Source organism: Mesoplodon densirostris, chromosome 2 (genome assembly GCF_025265405.1).
Source record: "Mesoplodon densirostris isolate mMesDen1 chromosome 2, mMesDen1 primary haplotype, whole genome shotgun sequence".
In the NCBI taxonomy this organism is placed as follows: Eukaryota; Metazoa; Chordata; class Mammalia; order Artiodactyla; family Ziphiidae; genus Mesoplodon; species Mesoplodon densirostris.
The window spans coordinates 154,342,843-154,360,624 of record NC_082662.1 but is presented as its reverse complement, the minus strand read 5'-3'; the positions used below and the strand labels follow the sequence as shown (position 1 = coordinate 154,360,624).

Genomic DNA, 17,782 nt, shown 5'->3' with positions numbered 1-17,782 from the left:
TGTGAATGGAGACGAAGTATTTAACGGTGTCCCTAAGGGAGGACGGAGAACGGGAGGGAGGAAGCGGCAGCGCAGAGGTCAGGGAGGCTGGCCTTGCGAGTACGTGTCCAAGCCCAAGGCGGCTTCCGGAGCCCGTCACTCCCTCCCTGAGAGGTAGTGGTGGGGACGTTTGTGCTCAGGCTCTGCCTGCGCCCAACAGGAGCCACTGCTGCGTTCTGGCTGTCGGCATCCTGGAGTGGGGGCCCTGTTCCCAGACAACTGACACCCCGATGTTCCAAGGATGGGGGAGCACTGACTTGAAACGTGTCCTCTTGGACAGTGAAAACATTGTGATGGCACGGATGGGTCTTCCCGTCCTGTGAGTTCCGTTTTTGCCTCGGGCCTCGGCCTCGTCTTTTAACACTTCCAACAAGAGTTCTGTGTGAGACTTGCAGCCAGTGGGACCTTGGGAACAACAGCACTCTTGCTCAGCCGTGGGGATGCGCTTCTCCCCTTGTCCACGCCACGTGGTCCACGTTGCCCCCTGGGGTACAGGGAGGTGATCGGCTTTTATGAGGAGATACATGGAACCATTTCCTCCCCCTGAAATACTCACCGTAACTCTCAAAATAAGCACTCACTCCCCTGTCGAGGTCAGTTGGTATGTTGATTCGCCTCCGCCCCTTCTGGCTATTAGGGGGACGTCAGGCTGAGGAAGCACTGCTGGGCCAATTTCTGTGTGAGGCAGCGGGCACACAGCATGTGGTCCAGTGGATGGACCTTGAGAAACTACTTGTTTCCCAATTTCCCCATGTGCAGATTTGAGATAATAGGAGATGAAGAAACCTCTCTGGTTCACACAGCCATTTCCAGTGCTGTATGTGTTAACAGCAAGTACTTAGAACAGTGCCTGGCACACAGAAGGTGCTCAATCAGTCTGAGCAAGGATGATGATGGCAAAAGGAATGATGAAGATCCCTGCCCTGAAGGAGCTCACGTAGCCTGGTCGCCTTGTCCCACAGAGCTACCAACTGGGATGGGCACTATCCTTGCTGGTTAACACTTCAGCAAGAGGGAAATACAGGGCTCAGTTCCTCTGCGTTCTAGTCTCTCTGCTCCTCCCCCAGGTGTCTCATTCCAACTGAAACTGTGTCGTATGATATTGTAAAGGAATAGTGTGGCTGCTTGGGGGTTTAAGAATTCATATAACGTGCTCAGCCAGAGAAAACAGTTTAGAATTCACATCTTCCACCAGGCACAAACTTTTCCCACCCCAGACATATGCACGTATCCATGTTTACTAGTGGGGATGGAAGGAGGGGAGGGAGCTGTGTTTCCGTATGAAAAGAACTAAAAATAAAAACCAACCAAATCAAAAACCAGGACAAAGCTCATGGTCTCTCCATTTCTCTTTAATACTGAACAGTAGTCTTTATACAGTTGTAACATGATTTCAAGAGTAGAAGAAACATTACTGATAAACTTCAGGGTGTAAAAATATCACTTTTAAGGATGGCTAGTTGAGGCTTTTTAAACACAAGTTTTTTTTTTTTAAGTTTTCAAGTTTATAGGGTCATCAAATTTTGTTTAATGTCAGGATTACAATGAAGGCCATGAAGCTGTTTTATTTTACAGGGGTGGTTTACTGCAGCCTAAATTCCACAGTGCAGAAGCAGTGGTTCTCACACCTGACTGTGCATCAGAATCCCCTGGAGGGCTTGTTAAACAGCCCACTCACCCCACCCCAGTCTGTGAGTCTGGGGCGGGGCCCGCGAATCTGCATTTCTAGCAAGTTACCAGGGGATGCCACCGCCGCTGGTCCCACACCACACTTGGAGACCCACTGCATACAGGAAGCCCCACAGCGGGGCTGTAAACTGCTGGCACCAGGGCTCTGGCACTGTTCTCGTGTTGGGGGGTGCGGGGAGAAAGCACCATCTGGAAATCACCACGGCGTTTGCATTTCTAATCCCTGATCTCACTTCTTTTGTTTGTACCTTCTAGTTAATTAAAAATAAAACGCCGTAAGGTTATTTATCCTTGAAAGAAAAAAACAATGGTTTAGTCCTGCTGAGCACTGCCACGTATTACACACTCTGTTTTTAATTACATTAATTTTTTACTACAAATGAACCAGTGAAAGCTTACTTCCACTTACAAAAACCAAATCCATCATCATTTACAGCTTGCTTTCTTTGGCCCTTTCCGGGTTTCCAGGCCACCCCCCAACCCTGAGCATTCTCCCAGCCTGAGTCAGCCAGGACGTCATAGCATGGCACTTAAAGCAGTTCCAATAACTTATTAATGGGACACCTGCCTGGCCTCTCCTCACCTCGCACAGACAACAGGGCACAGACGCACTATCTTCCTGAGGATTAGGACGGCTGTCTCTCCCAGAACCGACTAACTGTGGCGTCACAATTCCCATTCAGTAGCAGCGTCTCGGCCAGAACCTACTTTCTGCAGAGCAAGAAAGAACCGCCCTGAACTTGGTCCCACCCCTGGGCTGACGGAAGGCTGGGCTGGAGTGGAGTGCTGGGCTGCCGCCAGGGAACAGGCTCAAGAGCTGTGGTCAGCGGACAGCAAAGCCAGGTGGTCTTATTTCTAACACCCCTGGATAATCAAGTGGCTTCCAGGTTTGATAACTCATAACCTTTAAAGAAACAAAAAAGGTAAAATATACTTTCTCACAAAGTGTCTGGCTGTAGCTGGCAAACCAGGACCATGAAATGTTCATGTGAAACCCCAGCAGTAGGGCAGGTGATTGGACAATCACTGTCTAAGCACAGCTCCCATCTGCACGGCCTCGGGGAAGGACACTTCTGGACAAAGGTCACATCAGAAGGAAGACAGCGCCAACACATTAGCTTATGTCAGAGGGAAACCAAGTTCTTTTTCTTTTTCCCTCACCTCCCCAAGCTTCTGTTGTAGTAAAGAGACTATAATATCATATAACAAAGAACTTTCAACGCATGGAGATCACAGCAACGTGACCAGAGCGCCAGTGGTTGTCCAAAAGCAAAAGACATCAAGTGGCTGGGCTGAGGGGGGAGCGTGACAAGCCACTACCAGCCTACATCATGTCACTGAGGTCAGCTTGGTCCAGACGGGGTGCAGGCTCCCCGGTGCCAAGTCTGGACGGCAAGCCACCCAATGACTCCCATGTCTGCTGCGGGAGCTGAAAGTGTTTCAACTCAAACAAGAGGACTACTGAGCTAAGTGACCACAAGTCCTTCTGAGGCTACCGTCAGGGACGCTAACACCCCAGAAGTCTGCTAGCTTGGAGCTTCGGCCCCAGCCTGGGGGGCCCGGCACCCGGCTTCAGTCTTCAGGTTCACAGCAGTGCTGTCCTAGGCTCTGAAGGGCTGTCCTCTCTACTAAGAATTCTCCTGGGGTTCTGGCCTCGACAGCAGCCTCCGTGTGTTTTATCAGGCAGACATGGTGGGGTGGCACCCATGTTTTATAGATAACAGACAGACACGGGCCTTGCAAGACAGGAGCTCCTTGTTTTCAGCACAAGCATATTCTGGAAAGGATGGGAGCTGGGTACGGGCAGCTGGGCAGGACAGAGTCTTACCTCCTCCTGCCAGGGCAGCCCGGGAGCTAAGCTGCCCCTCGAGCAGGAGCAGGGGCCCTGGAGGAAGAGGCTGCTGCACCTGACGGCCCCTCGGGGCCCTGCCCCGGGCCCTGTCCTCGTGTCCTAACTGTGGTCGGGGACAGTGCCACCTGACTGCGGGGCTGAGGACCCTCTGGCTTCACCTTCCCTCTGCTCTTGATCGACGAAGAACAGTCTTCAAAAAAAAAAAAAAAAATCTTAAAAAACCTGGGAGTGGAAGAAATGCCAACGAGAGTTAGACGAAGAGGGAGCATTGGCGGTAGTGCGTTCCGTATTTTAGAACTTCAGCTTTCCAGACAGTCCGAATTTTGTTTACAAATTTGTCCTGTGTACAAGGTAACGCCAAATGGTCCAAATTCCAGAGTGGGAAAGCAACTCCTATTTATCAGTTGTTTTGAGATCTTCAAATGCTATGAGTTCTCTAGAAAGGTGGTAATGGTCTCACTTAACAGGGAAATTACCAGAAGAGAAATCTTGGCTGTGCCACCTTCACTTACAGAAGGTAAAACACTTAGCAGAGACAGATTTCTGCTGGAGTTAAGACTACATTTTTCTTCGCAGCCCTTAATCTCACGAGGTGAGAAGGAGTGGAAGTTGCCAAGTTGTTGGCTACCAGACCCATCAGTCTGTTTAACTCTGGCTAAAAGCAGAGAATAATGGGCAAGTTACCAAGTTTCTCCCCCCGCTCTGGCGTGAAGATCCTCATGTAACATACATGCTGTGACTTCCAATTGCCACACAGTAGCGGCACACAGAGCGCATTGTGATTTTTCACAGTTCTCACAAAGACAAGATCAAAAATCAGGACTAAAAACTAAAGGTATTTCGGTTTTCCAGCTGGAGTGCCACTCTGGCAAACGCTCTCCGTGGTTCATTCCCCCATTCTACACCCCACCTCACGAAACCAGTGGATGAGAAATGCTCTTCCAATAAACAGAAATCGAGCTCTTTCTGTTATCCGCCATATTCTGCCAGTTTTTTTAGCAATGACGAGTATAGCGCGAAGAACAGAGGCTGAAGGAGGGAAAAAGCCCCACGGCTACAGGAAGTGCCTCTAAGCCTTGTAGGGGTGTCGCGGGCATCCACTCCGCCCCCCCCCAAGTCCACCACTCAGGGTCGGGACCACTTGCAAGGAACCCAAAGCATCAGGATCACTGATGAGGAAACCTAAGCCCCTGGCATGCTCTCTCTGCCAGTCTGGAGTCTGACTGGGCGGTGGGCGTGGTCTTCAAGTGAACACTGGTCTGTAGTGACTGCTCAATCCTGGTACAACAGGGTGGGTCCCAGGATCAGGCCACGTAGGCCGGAGGTTACACCGCGGGCCAAGCGGCGCTCACAAACACATGAAGAGGCGGCCTATCGGAGAATGGCTCCTCCGAGGCCAGAAAGAGCCGTGGCCCTACAGGAAGAATGCTGTAGTGACGGGATTTTAAGCAATTTTTCTTTCTAAACAGATTCCTCTTCGGCTTCAGCCCAGTCTGGTCTACAATAGCCACTGTTTAGCAAACACCTTAAATCAGCGAGCCTACCGACTCTAAATATCCCCACACATTTAGTAATGAAGCCTCGGCGTCACAAAACTTGGTCCCTGAAGCCTGGGGAGAATCTTACTCACTAATGACCAGCGTGTTCCCAACAGGCCCTGCTGACACACGTCAGTTTTGAGGGGGTGCGGTAAATCTGGTAACGCCCAGATAATGGCATGGCGTTTAAACAGGGTAATCCTGTAATTCATCAAGAAGCCGGCTGCTTCGTGTCATGTGGAAAGTGGGGATTACAGTACTGAGACAAGGTCCACGTGGATATTTAAAAAGACGTGTATATTTTAATGCAAATCTAAGGACCAGCCCTGTCCTCAGTTTGTAGAAGACTATCTTAACAAAGTCTCAAAACTCTGTAAAACAAATAATCTAGTATCCTACACCTGAAGCCCTTTGTAATAATCACTTTTTTCCCTAATTTGAAAAGAAATAACTTATATATCACATAGAGTTGAATGTAAACGTGGATGTCAATCACCCTTTTAGTTTTATAAACCTGCTTTTAGCTTTCATCAACAGGCAGATTTCCTTACCTACCATGATATAATACCCTTCTTTAAAAAATTGTTACAAATATTTATTAAAAAGTGCAATTCAAAGGTTAGCTAGGCAAGTACATCATTACAAACCACACACACACACACACACACACACACACACACACACGGAAAACAAAAGCCCAACACAAACAAAACAAGATACAAAACAAGAAAAAAAAAGTTAGCGTGCTGAGGAGTGGGCCCCAAGAGATGGGGAGATGGAAGTCAAAGCTAGAACTCTACCCAGATGTTGCTGTGCTTCCCAAGTGCAAAAAAGATAGTGAGGAGAGACATGCAGCCTCCACTTGCCAAGTGCTGGCTCTGGGTTCAGCTGCTACTTCAATATTAGGTTTTCATCAGGGAGGTTATAAAAATATCCTATATACATGTGTACACTGCAGGCATTTTAAAGGTCATCAGAAGCTTGAAGGGTATAGTGTCTCAGCAGTTTCAGCTACTAAAACCCAATTGAAGTGTCTGTCATTTAAATTTGGATTGGCTCAGTTATTTGAATGGATGATAAAACTGAATTGTCATCTCAGGGAAAAAGGAACCAAGTTCACCTACCCATCCTTGCAATCACTCACAGGGTAAGAAAAATCTGGTCCAGAACTAGTCTTTTTGACATTACAGTTTCTGAGTAAATGTAATCAATGTGCGCCCCTGCCCCCGCCAGCCCCCAAGGCAGAGTGCTGCAGGAATAAAATAACTGCCAATGACACCCCCTCAGGATCTCGGGCCACTCACGTGAGCTGCTCATCTAAGGGTCACTCTAGAAATGCAACTTGCACCTATAGGGAGGAAGGCGGTAGGATAGCGGCATGAATCCGGCAAGGGCCTGACCCTGGTGACCTCACCCGCGCTCTACAGCTGTGTCCTGCTGCCCTGTCCTCCCTTCAATTCAAGCCACAAGTTGCCAGCACCCCCAAAGCCCAGTGCTTTTCATTCTTTTCCATTGGTTACTCCTACCACAAAAAACTGTGCTCGGAGAAGCACCTTGACCCTAGCACTTATCCCTGAAAAACCAGTCACTGCATCTTCTGTCACAAAGTACTTCTGAGCCCTGTCCCCACTAACCGCCAGCTTTCAGGGGCAAAGGGACGCTGCCGCGACAGGATGTGAAACCCACCCAGGGGCCCGCATCCCCGATGGATGCCTCTGGATGGGCCAGCGCGTGCTGTCTGGCGGGGGAAGGGTCTGAGCGGGGGTTGTGGCGGGGAGCTGCCAAGACGGATGGAATGAGCAACAGCCAACACGAGCCGAGTCTGCGAATTTTTCTGGATTCCTCGAAGGCCCTCCAGGGGGAGCGAGGTCCAGGGGGGCAAAGCAGGGCCCGCTGTCCTCCGATCAGGGCCAGGGGGCACCAGGAGTGTGCAGTCGTTGACTTCCTCTTCCCGCCGGCCCTCCCCAAGCTGGGCTGAAGGACCTGTCTCCATGGTGGGGTCACGGAGAGAAAAGTCAGCGCAGGCTGTGTTTCCAGGCGAGGGACGCGAGGGGCGGGCACCCCGTGCACTGCTTCTCCCTCTCCCCTCAGGTTCCTGGGCAGGAGGAGGCGAGCCGGGGGCCCCGCTGTCACAGCACTAAGAAGAGGATCAGCACGACCAAGAGGACCACGAAGAGGACAGCGATGGCACACCACTGGCGCCGATCTGGAAGGCAGGACACGAGGATCAGCTCTCCCGGGACTCAACGCCCCCCGAGACACAGCGACAGGAAGCTTAAGGCAACACCTGGATGCAGACAGAATGGGCAGAGGCCCTGAACCTGCCCGGGCACCTGGGACTCTTAGCGCTGCTCTTCCTGGCCTGCACCGCACATGCATTCACAACCCTGCTCGTCCCCTGAAAGCCAGCCTTGTAACAAGTACCTGCTTTGTGTCTCAAGTCTCTAATTAAAAGCTATGGATCACAGTTCTCTGCTGGCAGTTACCACATCCCTGGAAAAGGTGTTGGCATTGGTGTTACAGATCCAAGCTCGTTGGCTTTAATCTCCCACCAAAATCAAATCATGTAACTAAACAGTAATCATGTTCTTCTCTTAGTGAGCACAATGGAACGATAGAAAGGAGATGAAAGCTACTGCTGGTCACTTCAGGAAACAATGAGCTGAAAAAGCAAACTGCAGTGATCACGGGGTGATGAACTTCACACCACCCCTGGGCAAGAAAGATCACTTAACCAGTAACTGTGTTAGAGTAACTGACACAGCTTATCTATAAATAAAAGTGGAATGTCTTTTCTGAAGCTTTCTGCCCTACTCACAGTTTAGGACAGGTGCAGTAAACAAAGTAGCCAGAATCCATCTAAATGTCGGAGAGCAAGGAGGCCCCGAGGGACAGGAGGGCCCACACAGGCTTCCGCCCACAATCCTGACTGTGTCCCCCTAACTCTCAGGGCTGCTGGGAAAACTACACAACACGAATACCCTTGCACACTCTGTGGGCCCACATTCGGGGCACAGGATGCTGTCTGTCGTCAGGATGCACCCTTCACTTGGGCAGATGTAGGAAGAGCAAGCCTCTCTCCACAGAGGAGCCCTGCTGTTTTGCACAAAGGGTCAGGCTGAGATAAAGCCTGTGACAATGCAGCTCAACTGCTGGAAGTAAGAGTTCCTTTTAAGTAGAAATATAAAGGTACATATACTGATTCACCAAAAGTTTATTTGAAAGCCTGCAGATTTTAGCACACCAGAGCTATTGAGAATCACATTATAAAAAGGTCTGAATCTAAGAAAATACACTGCAGAACTTTCCACAAAGCAATGCCAAGTCCACAAAACACGTACTTAAGTTACTTAAATGTCATGGACAGCAAAGTCTTAGAACCGGTCAATAGAACTGCTACCAAACAGTAGTAAGTAAAGCAAGTACCTTCCTAGTGGCTCATCCTGCTCTCCATCACACATGCTAGAAACTCACTTAGTAACTGGGGATTAGGGTCAAGACCTCAAGTCCATCTGTTCCTTTTCTGAAACAAGACTAGTCCAAAAGGCGTGGGGAAGCAGAGCTGGCCTATAATAGTAATAGATAATAGATTAATAGGTTATAGTATTAATAGATAATTGTATTAATCTGTTTATCACTTCAGTGGTCCAGAAAACTCAAGTACCTAGCATTCTTTCATCTATTTTAAAATGTTTATGACAATTTAAAAGCCCTCTCATTAAAATGATTAGTCTATATTCTAGGATGATACAGTCAAGGTAAATGCTTCCTAACAAGGCATCCTGCCATCTCAGGCCTGGATTTCCAATACTGAACCAGCTTCCCGTCAGCCTCTACCCAACCCTCCTCCCACCTCCACTCACTTTCTCTCCTGCAACTGCACTAAATGGGGGTTTTCATCAAGGAGGACAGCCATCACACAAGCTAGCACAACCCAGGAATGCTCTTTTAAATGCACTTTCCTCTGAAGTGTTAAGTTGCTTCTACGAAGCATGAACTGGGCAACCCCCCACGGAGCTGTTACCCTAGCAGACTTCCCCCCAGAAGGGGCGGGTACTAACTACAAGGGCTTTTGTGACCTCAAGTGAATAGTCCTAACCAGCTTTTTGCAAGCTCAGGACCTGCCTCAGAAAGTCAGGGGGAACAAAGGGGACTCCACAGGTTTTTCCCCCTTCCCAGTATAGTCTCTTCCCCTAAAGAGAAAAGATGAACAACAGAATTTGGGCAAGTGAGGGGAAGAAAACCTTGGTATCCACACAAAAGAATATACTTTTTGAGGGTAGGAGAATGACAAGATGAGTCTCTCTTGGATCATTCAAAAATGTAAGCATGGCATCTTGGGTGATTTCTGCCCAGGAAGCGGCCAGCACTGGGTGGGGGGGTGGGGGGCAGAGGTCTCGCCTCTGCAGGGCTGTGGAGCGTGGGCGTTCAGTTACTGCCTAATCAAACTTCAGCGTGTCTTTTTGACACTCTTTCTTTATGCACAGGCTTGGTTGAAAAGCAGTGAACTTTCCTAAAAGTTATGGAGGAAAACAGAGACAAACACAAATTCCCTCGTTGTCAAATTGAAGCCAACACCACCAAGTAGGAGGCCCCGAGCAATCTCTCTGGGGAGCAAATAGAGATTAAAATGAGCCCCACCCCCAGGCAAGCTGTCCAAACCTAAGGGCCTTTCAGGCTAAAGGCTCTGTTTCCTGGCTCTCTTTCTTAGACAGACATAACTGAAGTTCTTACTTTGCTCCCCAAACTTTTCTTCTGGGAGAAAGTAGGAGAAGGCATAAGCAGGCCTAGTGCTATTTATACACACTGAAACACTTATCACAATGCAAGTACTTTTCTAAATTATTCATACCCAGAATGCTGGGGACAAGGACACAGCGCATCTTTGTTCAGCTGCTCTTCTCCAAACAAAACTGGTGCTGAAGTAGCTACTTGACTTTGCGACTAATACATAAACTAGTGAGAGATCTGGTTGAAATTGGTTATATAATACTTCAGTAAAACGCTTTTTTTTTTTTTTTTTTTTTAAAGAGGGGTGGGGTGGAAGAGGAGAGAACAGAGGGAAGCAGGAAGAGGACTTTGCAAACCTCCCTCTAGGTGTGTGGAAGACGAACTAAGCTGGTGCCTGCCGCAGGCAATGAAGAGCCTGCTAGAAGCATGAAGATATTTGCCCCTGGAGAGAATGAAGGAAACCAGGAAGCTAGGAGTTTCCCTTTGTCTTGAATATAACAGGTCCTTTGCCCCCAGGGCCAACTTCCACCTGTCTTATCCTTTATTTTTTTTTCAAACAAACATTTACTATGTACTAATACATGAGAGACACCATTAAACGCTTGTACACTAATTATTATTTCATTTAATCCTCACAATGACCTTGAAGAATGTCTCAGTTCCTCCCTTCACCCGGAGACTCCCACAAATAAAGGGAAAAAAAGATATTGGATTTTCTTTTGACTTAAAAAGGTATTATTTCTCATATAATAGGGAAGATGGGTTGTAGTAACAAAAAAATAGTCACTGGAAAACATCTTCCTACACAGTAACTAATTTGAAAAAATGTTGCTTCTTTATCCCCAGCCTGGTGCAAATTTGCTGGAACAGTTTACTACAAATTTCAATAAAAACAGTTTAAATGAGATCTGCAAGGCCATCTTATCCTGAAATGGTAGAGGTTTTTCTTTCAGTGAAAAGTCAGTCCAGGAGAAACAGTAACTGGCTCTTAATTCATTTTAAAATGAATTCCCTCTTTTGGCAAGGAAATAGGAAAAAAAAGAAAAACAAGGATTTTGTAATTGTAAAGAAAGTTACTCCACTGGAAGGAACGTCATCCGACACCATCAGCCTTGCACGGGGCGGACCACAAAGGCTCTTCCCAGGTGAAGGCCACGAGCAGGAGACAAAGCCCGTGCGTGCTAGCCTTCTACTCTCTGGCCCCAAAGCATAACAAACACGTGCTGGAGGAAAGGGATCTGAACGGGCACACCTGTGAGAGACCCCCTAGACTGTGTCTCTAGAATTTCATAAGAATTCTTGAGCTTAAAAGCGCATACATACCACTGGTCATGTGAGATACTTTTGCAAGTTTCTTCATCACGTTGTCCAGCCGAGACTGAGTGCTCTCCAACTCGTGAGAGAAATCATCCAACATACTAGAAAGACAAGCAGACGCAGGAGGCAGCTGGTCAGCACAGTCTCCAGATACACTGGCTATGGATCCGGGCCTCAGTTTTAGCAAATATCGAACAGGCAACGTTGGGGTCAAGCCCCCAGTCTTTTATCCTTAGGACAAGATATGGTTTTTTTTGTTTGTTTGTTTTTGCGGTACGCGGGCCTCTCACTGTTGTGGCCTCTCCCGTTGCGGAGCACAGGCTCCGGACGCGCAGGCCCAGCGGCCATGGCTCACGGGCCCAGCCGCTCTGCGGCATGTGGGATCTTCCCGGACCGGGGCACGAACCTGCATTCTCTGCATTGGCAGGCGGACTCTCAACCACTGCGCCACCAGGGAAGCCCCAAGATATGTTTTTGATTTCAGAATTTTGGAAATTTAAAGAAGTAGTAAGTTACATACACTGTGTATTAGCCAAGCCCCCAGCAGGGTCTGGGACAGTCCCCATAATCAAACACACAAGTTAATATTTCTGCAAAGAAAACTATGAGGAGTCATAGCTGCAGTCAGTTCAGGTTAGGTTTTTCTGTAACATGAGCTTGCTGAAAATTTTTTTTAATTTTGAATTTTTTAGAGCTTTCTAGATTTCAGAATTGCAGATAAGGCCAGTGTGGACCTGACCATACAATAATACAAACTCAGCAGCAGTGCAGTGTAGCAGAAAGAACGCTGTGTGAAGCCAGACAACCAGGCTTTGCCACTTGCTACCTTGGACAAGGGACCCTGTTTGCTTATCTGTAAAATGGGGCAATCCTATCAGCGCAGCTTTCCTGCCAGGATTCCTGTAATACACAAAGCACTTTACAGCAATGTGAGTTAAGAAATACACTTTGATCAAATAAGCACGTCCTTTAAGGCGCCCTGTGCTTTAGCATAAAGCTGGCGGCCTCAGGACTGAGTTCCTGACGGTGTGTGCGCCTCGTCTACACCCACAGAGAACAAGCTCACACTGGTTGCTGTCCAAGGTGCAGGTGGGGAAGAAGACACCAAAATACTTATACCAACGGTGTTTATTTCATAAATTACTAAGCATTCCAGACTTTTCAACTTAAGATTAATATATGATTATCCTGAGGCTAGAATGTGACATACCAATTAGTACCGGAGGGCTTATTAACAAGGCTTTATTCCTTTGGCAGCATCAAGGGCAGCTAGAACTACTGGTCTTGGTCTGTGCCCACACGAGCCACCTGACAGCCCTGCAGGATTCCGGCAACCAACTCCTCATTAAGTCAATCATTAAATAAACTCCATGTTGACATTGAATAAACAAGCCTTTGTCCCTTACCTGAATTTTCAAATTAAAACATTTTTAGCTCATTTTAGATCCTGGTAGCATCTGGGTCCTGCAGCTGGCAGACCTATCCAGGCAGGGCCAAATGCTGAGCTACCTCTGTGTGCTGGGTAGGACTTTTCTTACTGAAGACAAAAACGGGTAAGTCATACAACCTCCAGCCCAAGTACACCCACTAACCACCCACTCACCAAGTTTCGAGCCCACCTCTAACTAACTCAGCGCTGTCCAAAAGAAATACAATGTGAGTCACATATGCCACTTAATATTTTTTAGTAGCCACATCAAAAAAGGGGGGGGACTTAATTTTAATAACCTATTTAGCCCAATATACCTAAAAATTATCATTTTGACGTGTAATTTTACATTTTATTCATACTAAGTCTTCAGAATCTGGTATGCATTTACACTCAGGGCCCTTCTCAGTTCAGGCTGGCCACATTTCACGTACTTGATGGCTGGTGGCTATTGTATTGGACAGCACAGGTCTAAGTCCAAGACCTATGTTTTTTCCTTTTAATTTACTTACTATTTTTATTAGAGTTATACACATACACGGTTTGTAGAGCTAAACAGACCTACAAGGCCTCTTATAAAAAAAACACAGTTGGGCTTCCCTGGTGGCGCAGTGGTTGAGAGTCCGCCTGCTGATGCAGGGGACACGGGTTCGTGCCCCGGTCTGGGAGGATCCCATATGCCGCGGAGCGGCTGGGCCCGTGAGCCATGGCTGCTGAGCTTGCGCGTCCGGAGCCTGTGCTCTGCAACGGGAGAGGCCACAACAGTGAGAGGCCCGCGTACCGCAAAAAAAAAAAATAATAATAATAAATTCCCTCTGTTCCTGTTCTAGTGGACTTTAGAGAAAGAGCAGAGATAAGAGGTTGTGTTCACTTCACTATCTGTAACCGGAAGTCTGGCAGGCTCTAGCTCTACCTAACCAGGGAAACTGCTCAAATAATTAGTCCTTTCCCATCCCCACAATACACTTGAGGGTAATAATGCATTTTAGACAAATTAAACTGCATACCTAGATTCTTATTCTGCCAGCTTCCGACCTGGTCTCCCTACTTCCAGTCTTTTCCACCGTGGTTCATCATGTAAACCACAGAACGATGGGCTCCCCGCAAACATAAACCTGACCACAGCATTACTAACACAACCTTTGCTGGGGCTGTGTTTCCCACTGCCCTTTGAATAAAAAGTCCAAACTCCTTAACATGGCTTCTAGGGCCTTCCCTGATCTGTTCTCTGCCTCCCTGACTTGACTCCTGCAACCTCCCTCTCAATCCCCACGCTCTAGACACACTAAACCTCTCTGCTCCGTGCACTTTTTCACCCTGAAATCGTCACAGGGCTCCTTCTTCCTTCCGGTAGGCCCTCCCCTGTCCCCCCCTTCTCCCACCCAGTCTCACCCCACCTGGCTACCTTCTACTCATCCTTCTGGTCCCAGTTAAACCTCTCTTCTCTTCTCAGGGACTTTAGACTGAGTCAGGTCTGCAGTTTAGGCTATTAGGGCCCTCAAGGCACCACGCATCCCCTACCGCGGTAGCCTAGCCCTCCACTTCTGTCATCACTTAACGACTTGCACCATTTATGCAACATCTGTTCTACCCAGTGACCAGTAAACTCCGATGGCAGGGACACTGTCTATTCTCTGGGCTCCTCTGTGGATACCCAGGGGCCTTCCAGTAGAACAAGATGCCCAGTTTGAATTTGTAATGAATCAATCTATAACGTTGAACACAAAATCGAGGTAGGAGAGTTTCTGAAATATCCTAGTGGAACGATTATTTTTTTCAGAAAAGATATCTGTGAAATGGTAAAGGTATTATATGGTAGCATTTAAGAATGCTGTTTTTGGTGTCATACTTCAGGAGTGCACAAAGAGATTGTTCTTAAGGAAAAACAAATCCAGTTATATTTTCTTGCGTTTTCTTCTTTTTCTTTTTGTGGGGGAAGAATTTTTTATCAGTTGGAATTAAATTGATACTTTTTTCCCCATAAAATTAAAATTTAAGATACAGAGCAGAAAGTCCAGTTAAATGTAGTGGGAGAGGCATGGGATGTTAAGTTAGCCCATGTCCTATCCTCTTTGGGACAAAAGTCTCCACAGAGCTTACACAGCCATATCAGTTTCACATTCCCATTCACAACAATACTTCAAATACCTGTTTGGAGGAATTTGTTCCTGTTTTTGCAGGTGTTTAAAAAGGTTAATAACTTTGCCTAAACCCTGTTGAAAATTGTATCTGACTGATTCGCTTCTTTTGGAGAGGCCATTCTGTGAAACAGAATAAAGATGCAGCTATAAACAAAACAGCTTTTGGTTTTACTAGCCATGTAACTGTCAGGCTCTTTACGGGTCCTTAAGACGGCTTTTCCCGCCATTTTTCTGGGGCGAGGGGGGCATCTCGGTACTCACACTGCCTGCTCCTCCAGCTCCCCTCCGATGCGCTGGGACATGTTCTTCAGCACCCCGATGCTGCCAGAGACCAGCTCCAACTGCTCATCCTGCTGTTCCACGATCAGCTGGTGCCAGAGAAATGGGAAATCAGCAATTAAAATCTATCTTACCTGGTTCCAAGCCCAGCACTCTAGCAGCTGCTAGCTTCCTTGCCAACTCGGGACAATTCACATTCAGAAGCAAAGCCCAGAAATCAAAGGACCAGACCGTTGCCTCGGAGAACACGCTGCTCAAAAGGCTGGGTTGTAAAGCTACTGATCTCCCCTGCTGATCCAACTTGTGAACAGTCAGCGGGGCTTGAAACCACCCAGAGAGATTTACCCTGGTTGGCTGAAGTCCAACAAGGGACAGACAATGACCGAAAGCACCTGTGCAGTGACCACAGACACATGGGGACGCTTGGGAAGAGGAAGCCCGCTGCCAGGGTCAAGGTCTCAATCCGCAACAGCCGGCCACAGCTTAACTACAAGAGAAAGTCTGGCAGATCTCTAGACGTGGGAAAACTACGCACACAGAGTCCTTTGCTCCCTCCTCAAGGACAACTAGAGGAGGCTCTGTGGCAGCAAGCAGACAGCTTCAGAGCCACAGTTACTTTTAACTGTTGTAGTCGCCTCACTTTTTATTAAAAAAGAAAAAAGTGTGCTTGGTTAATAGCAATGTAAGTAGACAGATGGTTAAGCAGACATGCTAATAGAAGAACAAAAGAACACATCATCTACATTGAATATATAAAACACAGTATTTAAGAACCAGTAGTTTTGATGGATAGATAATCCTCAAATCCCCAGATACCTTATTATTAGCTTCCTTTTATTAGTACAAGTACATATCAAAAGCAACAATACAAGTGTAATCAACCTCACTTTCCTACTACCCCTTAACCTCCACCAAAGCAATCATTTTTGTACATAATGGAACCAAAAATTTCAATGAAAAAACAAGGACTGAATTTTTCTCTAAGTGCCTTTGTTGAAATGAACAAAAAGCCGAGCACAGAAGTGGAGGCTGGGGGGCCTCCCTGGTGGCGCAAGTGGTTGAGAGTCCGCCTGCCGATGCAGGGGATACGGGTTCGTGCCCCGGTCTGGGAGGATCCCATATGCCGCGGAGCGGCTGGGCCCGTGAGCCATGGCCGCTGAGCCTGCGCGTCCGGAGCCTGCGCGTCCGGAGCCTGTGCTCCGCAACGGGGGAGGCCACAACAGTGAGAGGCCCGCATACCGCAAAAAAAAAAAAAAAAAAAAAAAAAGAAGTGGAGGCTGGGGAAGAGGCTGCTGCGTTTTTTAAATCAATGGCCTCCTCGGTCAGTTTCGGGTGTCTGGTCTGCTTGTCCTAAGAAATCTAATCAAGACTGGTTCGCTGGAAACGGTCATGCTCTGAAGGACGTTTTAAACAGCCTTTCTATGTGCAGTCACCACACAGGTAGACTCAGGCAGCTGCAGGGCGAGCTCTGGTCCATCCTGCCTGTCATGAGCAACAAAGCCCCCGGGATGGCAGAGGAGCGGGGAGGGAGGTGCCTGGCCTCCCACCTCCCTGTCCTCGGCTGGTGGTCCTCAGGTACCTGCTGCTGTGCCTGTTGCTCCTCGATGAAATGGGAGTTGGCCAACTGGAGCTCCCGGTCAAGGCGCCCGTATTTATCCATCGTTCCAGTGCTCCAGTTCTGTCCGCCGCTGTCTCCTAGCAGGGCCTGCGAGAGGGGGGCAGGGGGCAACAGGGCAGAAGAAACAAACCATTACTATCTCTGAACAAAGACCCCACCACCATGATATAAAGATCTCTCCCAGTGCTCAGAAGCTGGCCTCCCCGGGGTCAGCCTTTTAGGTAGTGGTGTAGGGTGGTGCCTGTGCGGTACAATTTAAGGAATGCCAGGAAGGGTACTCTCTATTTCCAAGCTCTCCCAGCGGGACTCACAAATGGGCTCTGTCCCATTAAAATGCCAGTAAATGTCAACTTGAAATCAACAAACGCCCATCTGTGTACTGCTTTGTGGATCTAAAGGCACTTGGTCTCTGGGGGCCAGCTCTTCCTAGCACCCTTGGAAGTTCACCAGAGACCTGCTGTAGGTTCTAGTCTAACTGATTCCAGACAGCTAGAATCCTTTCTATTTAAGTATGACCCAGGGAAGTTTTGGTTTTTTGGAGGGGGGAGGAGAGAGTTCCCTAAAATGACAAGAAGCTAAGTCACAGCCCCTCACACACAGAAGGTGCAAGAACCATCAATGTGTATTCAGTGTAACCCACAGTTAAATCCCAATGCCCTTCAGGTGAACTAAAAGGCTGCAGGTTTCCCAGACAGAACTGGGGGTTGCTTCACCAGGCAGCATGGCCACAGCGGGTGCGTGACCCTGATGACCCAGGCAAGCGTTGGCCCTGAAGTCAGTTCTCGACCTGGGCCCCCAGACGCCAGGGTCAGGTTTCTCAGTATGAATTTGAGGAAGTTTGTAGCCAGAGAAGGGTAAGTTTGGGAATGTCTTCCTTCCTTGAAGAGGCCAGCCAGCAATGTGAGCTGACCCTGCCTGGAATGCCCACAAGCCTTTGTGACTCGGCCAAAGTACTGCTCAAACCAGCCCCGCACAAAGAATCAGGAGAAGCTGGCGAATAGGATTCTTCTTCCTCGCAGAGCTGTCAGATCTTCTCACCAGGTACTTTTCAGCTCTGGAACTGTTAAAAGCCTACCTGACTACTTGGTTCTGTCTGAAAAGCCCGCCCATAGCCCCTCAATGTTGACATCAGCCTCACCTGACTTTCAG

At 48.1% G+C, this 17,782-nt stretch overlaps 1 protein-coding gene across 3 annotated transcripts in view; it reads right to left on the bottom strand.

Moving 5' to 3' along the window:
- Positions 1 to 1,370: 1,370 nt before the first annotated feature.
- STX6 (syntaxin 6) overlaps positions 1,371 to 17,782 on the bottom strand; it is a 46,236-nt gene continuing 29,824 nt past the window's right edge. For 2 of the 3 annotated variants that reach the window (XM_060091171.1, XM_060091172.1), the window contains exons 5-8: positions 16,595 to 16,720; positions 14,998 to 15,104; positions 11,173 to 11,267; positions 1,371 to 7,324 (exon numbers count right to left, since the gene is read on the bottom strand). In XM_060091171.1, coding sequence (XP_059947154.1) covers positions 7,248 to 7,324; positions 11,173 to 11,267; positions 14,998 to 15,104; positions 16,595 to 16,720 — 405 coding nt within the window. In that variant the 3' untranslated portion in view covers positions 1,371 to 7,247. Of the gene's footprint in view, positions 7,325 to 8,592; positions 8,686 to 11,172; positions 11,268 to 14,997; positions 15,105 to 16,594; positions 16,721 to 17,782 lie in introns of all 3 variants that reach the window. The other variant, XM_060091173.1, reaches the window with a different exon arrangement.